Source organism: Danio rerio, chromosome 18 (genome assembly GCF_049306965.1).
Source record: "Danio rerio strain Tuebingen ecotype United States chromosome 18, GRCz12tu, whole genome shotgun sequence".
Taxonomy (NCBI): domain Eukaryota; kingdom Metazoa; phylum Chordata; class Actinopteri; order Cypriniformes; family Danionidae; genus Danio; species Danio rerio.
The window spans coordinates 43,437,080-43,449,343 of NC_133193.1; the positions used below are offsets into that span (position 1 = coordinate 43,437,080).

At 31.7% G+C, this 12,264-nt stretch overlaps 1 protein-coding gene across 6 annotated transcripts; it reads right to left on the reverse strand.

The window, feature by feature from the left end:
* Positions 1 to 33: 33 nt before the first annotated feature.
* LOC141378765 (uncharacterized) lies at positions 34 to 11,035 on the reverse strand. 6 transcript variants are annotated; one of them, XM_073930047.1, is made up of 11 exons: positions 11,001 to 11,035; positions 9,943 to 10,030; positions 9,786 to 9,818; positions 9,420 to 9,710; positions 8,152 to 8,466; positions 4,840 to 4,944; positions 4,709 to 4,730; positions 4,573 to 4,622; positions 1,142 to 1,193; positions 946 to 977; positions 34 to 785 (listed from the first exon to the last, which is right to left on the reverse strand). In XM_073930047.1, exons 2-11 carry the CDS (start codon positions 9,980 to 9,982, stop codon positions 760 to 762), a joined length of 966 nt encoding a protein of 321 aa, XP_073786148.1. In that variant the 5' UTR covers positions 9,983 to 10,030; positions 11,001 to 11,035; the 3' UTR covers positions 34 to 759. The 6 variants fall into 6 exon arrangements, with proteins under 6 accessions (XP_073786148.1, XP_073786150.1, XP_073786149.1 ...); XM_073930049.1 differs by having other exon boundaries at positions 9,786 to 9,861; XM_073930048.1 differs by having other exon boundaries at positions 9,921 to 10,030.
* Between the last annotated feature and the right edge of the window lie 1,229 nt (positions 11,036 to 12,264).

Below are 12,264 nucleotides of genomic sequence, written 5' to 3' on the forward strand. Positions count from 1 at the left end.
CGGGGCAGCTGCAAGCAATCATAAGCACGTGATCCTCTCGAAATTGGTTTATAAATAAACTACACTTAAACAGTCTGCTGAAGTGAACACAGGATGAAAACCTTTTTTTTGTTCTAACTCTCATACAGAATATGAAACAAATAGATTAAACAATCTGCCTTACGATGTATATGTATTCAGTAGATATTAGAATAATCTTTACATTCAAATTATTCTGATGTATTCTTCAGTACATACAGAAATAACATGCTGTATTTATAATTGTTTTGACAATTCTATAATCACATTGTGTATTCTAAAACTGCACACTGTTTGTTGCTTTAACAAAATCTATAAGTAACCTTGTGTTATAAATCCTGAGAGCTGCTGAATGTTTCATTTACAACAGATATCGAATCCCTTTCGAATCACTGATTTTAAAACAAAATCAAATATGACAATAACAAATAGTATACAAATACAAAATGAAGCTTATAGAGCATACTATAATCAAACATGACAGTTAACAAATAATATTCCAATACAAAATGAAGCTTATTAAGCAAACTATGGTCAAACATGAGACCTAACAATGAATATTCCAAAACAAAATGAAGCAAATAAAGCATAGTATAATCAAACATGACAATTAACAAATAATAGTCCAATATAAAAGAAAGCTTATAAAGCATACTAAAATTGATCCACACACTAAAAACAAGTTTGCAAAACAGAAAGAGTCATGCTGCGATGAATGATGATATTGTACTACACATCACACTATTCATTGTACAGTACTAGGTTATCTGTGAAAAAAAAAAAAGTTTAATGCAGCTAGTCAGTGTAATTTTATATTGTATTATATATCTATTAAAGTGGAGAAATACATGATGATTATGTTTTTGTTTGTTTTTTCAAGATTGCATAAAATTCATCATTCATTAATCTTTTACAGAGCAAACTTACTGTAATCAGAGAAATCATTCTCTGAGGCAGCGCTGAGACATCATGGATGTTGATTTAGAGCAATAAAAAAAAGAAACAAAAATATAAACTTTATATAGGACATGATTAATGAAAGGCTTATACATTTATAAACTTGGAGTCAGTCAAAACATTTTTGTTGCTGTTGTTGTTGTTGTTGTTGTTGTTGTTGGCTTACCAGACAATGCTTCGTATTTCATCAGTACCAGCAGTATCAGGTTTGGGTGATACTAGAGTATAGATTTGTGGAAAAAAAAAAGGTTAAAATAAGAAAATACCCCTGAGTAACTTTGAGTACATTTCTTTGTAGTTAATTTTAAGGTACTTTACCCCTAAATGCTGACAAAAGTACCTTTTAGCAGATAAATATATAGAATAAGAGTTAAAGCCAAAAATGAAAATATGTCATAATTTACTCACCCTTTACTTGTTTTAAATATTGTTTACCTGTAACCAGGGCCGGACTGGGACGAAAATTCAGCCCTGGCACTGTTGCCACACCAGCCCACATTACCACACCGACACATCCCCATCCACGGACATGCACATTCATTATTTATTTTGGTGTAGAGATGGTGAAATTATATGAGATTCTTGCCAGATTTTGATTATGTCCGTGTAACCTTGGATTGGTTCGGCCCATGTTGAAAAGATGCGGCAGTTGCCGATTGGGCCAAGTTAACATTTATTATTATCATTTTTATTATTATCATCATAATATCACATCTAGCAAGAGATGAAAGGTGTCTGTACTTAAGAACAATACATACTAAAAAAAAACTGACCGGCCCAGATTTCAAAATTGGTCCGGCCCTTCTGGCATTTGCCAGAATTGCCAGATTGCCAGTCCGCCCCTGCTTGTAACTATTGACTTCCATAGTTTTTGTTTTTCAGAATTTGGAAGCTAATGGTTACAGGTTTTCAGCTTTCTTCAAAAATAGCAAAAAATAAATAAATTATATATATATATATATATATATATATATATATATATTAGGGTTGTAACGGTATGAATTTTTTACGGTATGATAATCGTCTAAAACAATACCACGGTTTGACGGTTTCGCGGTATACGGTATTAAATATTAATTCTCATAGCAAAGACCCTGAAAAGAATAAGAACACGTTTTCTGACTGAACAAAGGTTTTTCTATGGGGGGAAAAAATGCATTTACTTACTGACAATGTATTTGCCCAAAAGGTCTGGGAATGAACTAAACAGAAAAAAAGTGTTACAAAATAATAGAACAGTGAAGCAAATTTGACTTTTTCCAAATAATATATTTTCAGTTACTATAAACAACACCACTTACAATGAACAAATAAAAAAATAAGAAAATAATAAATAATGTGTCAAAGTCCAAATAAACATGGTGCAAATCCTCAGTAAAAAAATAGATATAAATATTTACTATACTATAAATAGTTACATAACGAAACTAGATTCAATATGGAACATCCTTAGGTTTTATGTGCCAGCATGGATATGGTTGTCTATCGATATGGATTTGGATATGGTTGTCTGCAATGCAGACAAACAGCTGCATCTTCATTTGTGTCTTTTGAAAACAGCAAGAGCAGCAGTTCGTCTTTGCTGTGTCACTGTTTTGTCATGTTTCTGTGCTGCTGTGCATGCAAAAGTACTTAGTATGAGAATTATTTTATGCTAAACTTTTTTTTTGCGTTTTATTTAGCCGCGCATAAATGTATGCCTATCTCTCATTCCGTGTTGTTCAAAAAGCTCAGTGTTGGTCCACAAACAAAAGCGAAACCTATGCTTATTGGTTGTGATATAGCGAGTTTGAACCAATCTGGGCATGGAGGAGGGACAATGCATCAATGTATCATGTCTGGTTTGTCCGGAGACACAGTGACGAGCGTTTCTTTGTCAAATCAGCGTTGTCAAATTTTGATGACGTAACTGCACTGATTCCGGAGCCTCTGAAAGTCCGCGAATGTTATGTGATACAGCACTGGAAAGCTGAGATTCTCTTCTTTATGCCAATCTTTGAATTGTATGAATGGGATCAGCGGATCAAAAGTTATTAAACATTTAAGAGCAATACTTATTTTTAGCCGCGGGCGGCTGTCTCGGTCTTTAAGAGTTAAAACCGTTGATATGCAATTGTTCATGGTATGATAATCGTGCACGTTCAAATCGTGGTAGACCGTCATACCGGTATATTGTTACAACCCTAATATATATATATATATATATATATATATATATATATATATATATATATATATATATATATATATATATACATATATATATATATATATATATATATATATATATATATATATATATATATATATATATATATATAACGGTTTGGAACCACTTTTTTCTCTCATTAATTAGTATTGATGAACATGGAATAGGAATAGCAGAAACATGGAATAGCACATTCAACTTTACTTAGATTTTATAGTTTTTTTAGAATAAGTATTTTATGTATTACAAGTTATATATTATATTTAAGTTAAATATTAATTTAATATTTACCAAAGAAATTCAATTATAGTTCATGCTCTATAAAAACATTATTTTACCTTAGAGTGAATGTATTTTTCCCTTGAACACAATAAATATTTTCAACATACGTATGTACAAACGTAGCCCCATATCCATTTCTGGTGATTGTGAATTATGTAGCCAAAAGTATGTATGTCTGCATTTAATTTTTTAAACGCAAACTATGTGAGTTGGAAAATCTGAACTTCAGCTGATATTTGCCCCCTAATCATAAGCTTTGTCTTGTAGGGATGTGATTATAACGTATTGCCTGTTGTCGATGTCCAAGGCAAAAATACTCCTGACAACACCGAACAACAATTCATCAAACTGGGCTCGGCTCAGTCTGAAGCATCGCTGAAAGCTTCCATCATCCAGGTATAGTTTTAGTGGGAGTTCATAAACTAATAGAGATGGGTGCACCTTTGAATGGATCTAGCGCACTCAGACAAGGTTCCAAACAAATCGACACTGTTTTTCAGTCTTCCTAATGCACAAAAACACAGCTTTTCTCTCAATAAAATCCATGTTAGGCATTTAGCAATAAAGCTAGATTCACCGGGTAGACAGAAGCCCCACCCATGATGCGAATTTGCACCTATTTTGAAGGGAATTTGACGCATAAATGAAGAGGATTTGATGAGCGAATGAAGCGAGTAAACTTAAAATGTTCACGTGTCTTTTTATCTGCTTGTACTGCATCTGGTGTGAACACAGCATAAGGCTTTGTGTGAATGTAAAAAATTTTCTTGACCACAATAAATATTTGATTGGGACTAAATTAAAATTTAAAGTTTGAATTAAAGTTAAGTCACGCTCTGATAAAAACTGCAAATTTAAGCTGCAACAAATTACAGTCATTTATTTAAGTTTGTTCAAAGTTTATATATTTTTCTGTGTGACCTTATTGCCCCATGTGGGATTAATAAAGTGGTTACTTAACAACTTTACGCTTTAACTTAACAACTTAAACTTTTGTATTCAGCCAGCCCACTTACACCCCTTCTCCTCCACCCCATTATACTACTGCCACTGCTTAAAATAGTTCCATTACATCTCCATTTAGTGTAAAAACATTAAATGAATACCTTCATAAATCACTTCTGTTTGTTCAAGCTCTGTCTCAATCCTCAAAGATCTGTTTATAAGAAATGCATTGTAAATGGTCTATAATATATTGTATATTTTATTATATCAATGAAACAAATCTGAAATAAAACAGACCTTTTCTTTCCTACAATACACCCTATGAAATTGATAAGAAAATTCAAAATTATATGAGTGTTAAGATTTAAGCAGAACTTTTAAAGAAGTGAAACCTGTAAACATTTACTGTAGTGAAAGTGCCACATTACCTTGTTTTTGGATGAGGAACCAAAGTCCCAGCAACAGAATTATCAACATTATCATGCCGTATGTTAAGATGATTATGACTGTGGAAGTGCTCCTATCAGACTCCGCTGTCAAGGAAAACACATTTTTATTTTGTCAGTTTAATTATTTGTATATTTTAATACTGTAGTTACACACACTTTAAATGTGGCTTTATTGAACAGACTTTAAATCATAGAACATATTTATATAAGTATTTTTTCAATGTTTAACGTATAATACTTTATTTATATTTAAGAAAAATTGGGATTTAAACAGACTGATCTTATGAGAAAATGTAAGTGTTTTACGTTTTGGCTAATTCGTACGAATTCGTACAAGTTCAGTCGTACGAAAATGTACTATTTTAAAAAGGAGGCATGGCACCTAACCCTAACCGTCATTGGGGGATGAGCAAATCGTACTAAATTGTACGAATTAGAGTGTACGAATTCAAATTAGCCACTAAATAAAAAAGTTACGAATTGCTGTGAGATTGTGTTGAATTTAAAGTACACTTTTATATTTTATAAAGAGTACTTTTGCAATTAAGTGAATTTAAAAGCTGCACTTTTTAATGTGTTTTTGTTACAGTAAATATTATTGGTCACACTTTATTTTGATGGTCCGTTTGTTAAATTTAGTTTACATTTCATCTACATGCCACTAATTCTCATCAGATTATAAGTACACTGTTAGGTTGGGGTTAGGGTTAGTGTAAGTTGACATGTACTTGCAAAGTTGCTTATAGTCAGTTAAAAATTTGTTGATGGAGCAGTATATTAAGCAGACAGTCTATTAATGTACCATAAAAATAAAGATACCATTAGATAGCAGCATGTAATCATGCATAATTAATCGCAATTACTATGGTAAGTACATGATACGTGTAAGGACACTTTAAAATAAAGTGTCACATGTACTGAAATCAAAAGTTTAAATGAATATTACACTGTAAAATCCCAAGAGTTAAGGCAACTCAAACCATTTGAAGAAACAGATTGCAACAACCATTTAAGTTCAGAACTAATCCTAATGAGTACTGTCAACTTAATCCATTTGAGTAAATTAAGCAATTTGAGCACATTACAACCCAATACATGAGGACAACTCAATCCAACTGAGTACTGTAAAACCCAATATAAGGCAACTCAAACCGGCTGAGGAAACCGTTTGCTACAAACCATTTGAGTTTAACTGAACTTACTCCATTTAAGTTGAAGTAGTGAGGTGTTTAAATAACTCATTACTTTCAACACTGAGTTCAAAACTTTTTAAATGAGTAGAATTAACTTTCAGTACATTTTGAGTTAACAACACTCATTTAATTAGATACAATTGACTGTTGGATTTATAGTGTATGATCAATTATTAACTGCAGTAAGAGTAATCATACTAGATACTTAAATGTTTCAATTTCGACACAAAAAATGTAATGGGAACAAATATGTTTAGTCTGCTTTAACTTATTTTAATAAGTTAATCAGATTTCAACTAATTTGTTTTAAGGTGTACAAAGTTTAACTTCATATTTTAGTCTGTTTAATTGTTGTTGTAAGTTAAATTGTAAGTAAATTGAAACTGTGTTTAGTAAATTAAAAAGTTTTGTTTAGTTCAGTTCAGTGTGGTTTAAATTTCACTGCTGGAAGTCCAAAGACTGAAAAGCAAATCCATTCATGTGCATCTCCACAAGTCACAAGATGACTAGAAAAGTTAATTTGATAAAAAAAATAAAAAATAAAAATAAAAAAAAATGAAGACTGGAAGAATTTACAGTAATCACAGCATAAAGTTGAGTTTTTTTATTTATTTATTTTTTTAAGTTTTTAATTCTAATTGCATGTAGCTTACACTGTAAATAATTCATTTGTGTTGGGACAACATGATAAGTAAACTAGTTAGTTTTTACAAATGTAAGTGGATTAAACATAAAACAATTGAGTTGTTGCAAAGAAAAACTCAAGAATTGTGTTGTTTTAGCTTATTTTAAATAAGTAGTTTGAACAAAATGCAAATATATATATTTTTTTGGTAGCACTAAAATATTGGTTCATTAGTTAATGATAAGGTAACTGTTTATTTTGATGGTCCATTTGAGTATTATTTAGTAGACTCTCTGCTTAATATCTGTTGATACAGCTCCTTCAACAGACATTTAACTGACAGTAAGAAACTTTGCAAGTACATGTCAACTTACACTAACCCTAACGCCAACACCAATTAGTCTAATTATAATCTAATGAGAATTACATGTAGCTGCAATGTAACTTAAATTCAACAAACGGACCATCAAAATAAAATGTGTAATGAGTTAATTACATACCTCACTACTTAATCGGTTTCCTCAAACAGTTTGAGTTGCTTTGACTTATTGGGTTTTACAGTACTCAGTTGGATTGAATTGGATAAGATTTGTACATTATTATTGCTCTCTGATCACTGACTCATGATATTTGATATATAATATATGACAAAATTTTGTACCATTGTTGCATAACATTGCCTTAAGGCAACAAAAAATATTTTGGGGTTGGAGGTTCAAACCAAAAACAACTTTTAACAATAAAATGTTCCCAAAGGAGCCAAAAAAAAAAATAAAAATCATGTGGAATAATTTTTGTCATGTACCATTAAAATACGTGCAGTAGAGGGATAAGAAACTCTGCAAGTACATGTCAACTTACACTTACCCCAATCTAACAGTCTAATAATCTAATGAGAATTAGTTGGCATGTACAGTAAATATTATTTAAGTTAAATGGCATTGGTTCATGTTAACTCACTGTGCATTAACTAATGTTAACAAGCAAAACTTTGGATTTTAATCATGCAGTAGTTAATGTTGAAATATGGTAACGAAAATGAAAAACTAACTATAATGAATGCTCATTTGCTTCTTTTTCACAACATATATTCAACAACTATACTGGTTAAATAATCACAGTAGGTATACATGGCATTATTGTTAATTACTTCACATGATGTGTGCTAATATACCTAGCACTAAAACGTTGTGCAAACTTTCCATCAGATATAATTTTAAACAGTCTACTGAAGTGAACACAGGATTGTTTGTTGTTGTTCTAATTCTCATACAGAATATAAAAAATAGATTAAATAATCTGCTTTACAGTTTCCTGTGTGTATACAGTCTGAACCATTTAATCTATCTTTATATTATTAATTATTTAATTCTCTTGAATTAAATCTCTTGAATTAATTCTTTTGACTTTATATTATTAATCAAAGTACTTTTTGACTTATTAAAAAAGTGCAAAACGTTTTGTTTGTCTTACCAGCTATCTGAAAGTTGACTTTATTATTTTGCTTAAATCTTCTTTCATGGTGAGGAAGCATGTTTAATAACACAGCACAACTGTACATTCCAGCATCTTCCATCCTGACGTCTCTAAGGGTGAACGTCGTCTTCATCTCCTCGGTGTTCCAAATGTTGACTTTAACAGGCTTTTCATTTTTAATGAGGTAAGCCAAAATGATGTTCTTGGACTGTGTTTTGTTTAAAGGACTTGATGTTGAACAGATAAACTCAGCATCACTTCCCTGTAACACCTCAGACTTCTCCACATGAATATATGTGTTAATCAGAGATTCTGTGGACAGGAAGAGAAAATGCATGGTTAATATTAATAATTAAAACACGTTCTGAAGAATTCTGTCTCATTAGAAAGGTGATTTCACACAATAGTTTGTATATTGCTGTTAGTTTGAAGTGGATTACACTAAATAAAAGTAAATCTACTGTGTCATTCATTCAAAGTACTGTACAGTATATTTTTACAGTGGAAGGAAATGTAGTTTTGACAAATGAGTGAACTGTTTTTGGAGAGATATGAGCTTTTGCAAGTGAGCTATAGTGTTGCGCTAAACTGTAATATTGTTTTGGCAAATGATCTTAGAATTTTGAGAATGTAATTTCTGTTTTAAGAAATGAGTCAAACCAATGGAGTAAAACTGTATCCTTATGAGTCATTTCTCTGCTAAAAAACATCTTAAACCAGCATAGGCTGGTTTTAGCTGGTTGGCAAGCCTGGTTTTAGAGGGGTTTTGGCCATTTCCAGGCTGGTTTACAGCTACTTCCAGCCGGGTCTTAGCTGGTCAGGCTGGGAGATGACCAGCTAAAACCAGCTTGACCGGCCTAACCAGGCTGGAAGTCCAGCCAAAACCAGCTGTGTCCAGCTTAAACCAGACTGGTCAAGTTGGTTTAAGTTGGTTTTAGCTTGTCATTTTCCAGCCTGACCAGCTAAGACCAGGCTGGAAATGGCTGAAAACCAGCCTGGCCAAAACCCCTCTAAAACCAGGCAGGTCAACCAGCTAAAACCAGCTTCGGCTAATATTATATTAAAATGTCTTAAAACAGCTTGCATAACATACAATAAATTAGAACACGACCAACTTTGTTTAATAAGTTACATTTAACTAAAAAGATATGTTGTCATGACTAATTGATCATATATTTTTTATAGTGTACAAATATGTGTGTAACTTAATGCTGGTTTTATAGTTCAGGCTCACAAATTTATTCAGAAATGTCAGAATATCCTACCGGTCACATTGATGAAGATATTATTTTGACCATATCCCATAACTTTAGTTATCTTCAACTTCTCTTCTGAAAACACACAGCTGTAATTGCCAGATTGGTTTATTTCCACACGTTCTATTTTAAAGAAGACATCTTGTCCATATTGCACATCTACAGCGATACCGTCTGTACACAGATAGATATAAACTGCCTTTGTTGCCAGACCAAACGCACTGCACTTAACCTCCAGTTTTCCCCCTTCTGGCACTTCTTTGTTTTGACTGAAAATCTTAGCTCGTTGAATGTTTTGACCTGTGAAAGAAAGAACTATTTACTCATCCTGATAATGTTACATAAACTGCAGGGTTGTTTATGGTTTAAACATACCTTGACTCGGAATGAAAAGATTCACTGACATATCTTAAAAAAGGAAAATAAATTGATAAAAATTCCTCCTACAGCACTGTGTAGATTTAATATATTGATTAGGTCAGGTATAGATTTTTACATTTCAGTACTTACATGCAAGGAGAAGCACACTAACCATGACTGCTGATCAATGTCTTTACACACCACAAGATCATTTAGTTTCTTTTGGTTTGCATCCAATATGCTGTTACAAAGTCAGTACACTAAACAGAACAGAGAAAAGGGCAGTGCTTTCACTGAGGTAGAGCATCTCTAATAATCATGCTGTAAGGGAATTATTAAAGCGGAAACATGCATGCACAAACGCACACACACAAAACAGTTCTAAGAATTCTATCTTAGGCAATTTGTCACCTTAGCATTATAAGGTTCTGTCTGACATTTTTGTCAAAATTGAGTTATTGACATTATTTAAATGACAGCTTTTTTACATTATGTGATGTATTTTTATATAAGTTGTTTACATTAAGACCTTTTATCTAAAAAACAAAAATTTATTTATATATATATATATATATATATATATATATATATATATATATATATATATATATATATATATATATATATATATAAGACCAGGCTGGAAATGGCTGAAAACCATTTATATATAAAGTATTATTAATGCTCAAAGTATTATTAATGCTCAAAGCATTCTTAAATAGCATTAAAAAAACTAAAATTCAAGCCTCTCGTTTTCTCTAATTAGCTATGTTTTTTTAAAGGAGACAGCTGTGCTTATTTTACTCAGTACTGAAATTCAGTGTCATGACAATGTCTAATATAGAGAAGGAATCAGTTCGTTAATTTGAATTTTACTTGGATATTTATCAATAATATTTGATAAATAGCATCTGAAACTGTCAGGCTCAGGGATTGAACCACAGTCTCTGGTGTGGGAGTGTGGACTCCTTACCACTGAGCAACCAGTAGCTGAAGAACTCAGCAATGACACACTATCAGATTCCTTGAGGAGTTTTATTAGCAACAAAAAAAAAAAAACAATCTTCAATGGAAGATGAAAAAACAGTTAACAAAAACAGGAAACTTCAGGTTTCAAAAGGTTCATCAACTCAGACAGGCAAAAACTTCTGAACAGAAAAAATCCAAAAAAAAAACTTGGAATATTAGATACAAGAGAACTAGCTTAAATAACAAGAAGGAAAAACTCACTGTAGGTGACAGGCATTTGTCTACAATAACCGAGCAAAGAACAGAGGAAAAAGGGTTACTTTTATACAAACAACTAAGCAAGGCACATGTGAAACTGATCTCGGTGATTACAGGTAACCAAAAAAAAAATGAAAAGTTGAAATGGCGACATCTAGTAGTGAATAAAAAACATTACATGAAAAATTAACCAAAAACCCTGACAGAAACATGTGATTGGGAGAATGTTAGCTAACTACTTTTTTCCCTTAACTTAGCTGAAAATGAGATCCAATATCCTTTTTTATTTTCACTTGAAAATAAATAAACACAGTGAAATAAACATATATAATAATGGTGATGATATAAATGATCATTATAATAATGAAGTAATATAAATTTGTGTCGCTTTCTCTTCCCTGATAAGCTATACAGGCAGGTTCACGTTCCTGTGTAACAGGCAATACTTCCGGGTTTTTTCCCACTGCAGCATTGATTTCGCTTTTAAAAATGGCAGCCACGTAAAGTCAGTCTATTATACAAGACTCACTTTTATAAGAGTTGTGTGGCAACCATCTGTAAATAAACAGCTTCAGTCAGCAACAGTCAGCTTGTAATAGTAATAATGTATACATTAATTTTCTTTAGTATTCACTATTCATAAAAACAGTCTGCAGAAGCACTTTGACATTCTCCCTATGTACATGTGAAGTCTGAATTATTAGCCCCCCTGTTTATTTTTCCCCAATTTCTGTTCAACAGGGATTATATTTTTTTTCAACACATTTATAAACATAATAGTTTAAATAACTCATTTCTAACTGATTTTTTTAATCTTTGCCATGATGACAGTAAATAATAATTTACTAGATATGTTTCAAGACACTTCTGTACAGCTTAAAGTGAAAGTTAAAGGCTTAACTAGGTTAATTAGGTTAACTAGGCAGGTTAGGGTAATTAGGCAAGTTATTGTATAGTGATGGTTTGTTCTGTAGACTATCGGAAAAAATATATAGCTTAAAGGGGCTAATAATTTTGACATTGAAATAGTTTTAAAAAATTAAAAACTGCTTTTATTCTATCCGAAATAAAACAAATAAGACTTTCTCTATTATAAAAAATATTATCAGACTTAATGTGAAAATTTCCTTGCTCTGTTAAACATCATTTGGGAAATATTTTAAAAAGAAAAAAAAATTCAAAGAGGGCTAATAATTCTGACTTTAACTGTATGTGTCATCAGAAGGGGCATAGTGACATCTCTCCCTCATTAGCATAGAACATTTAA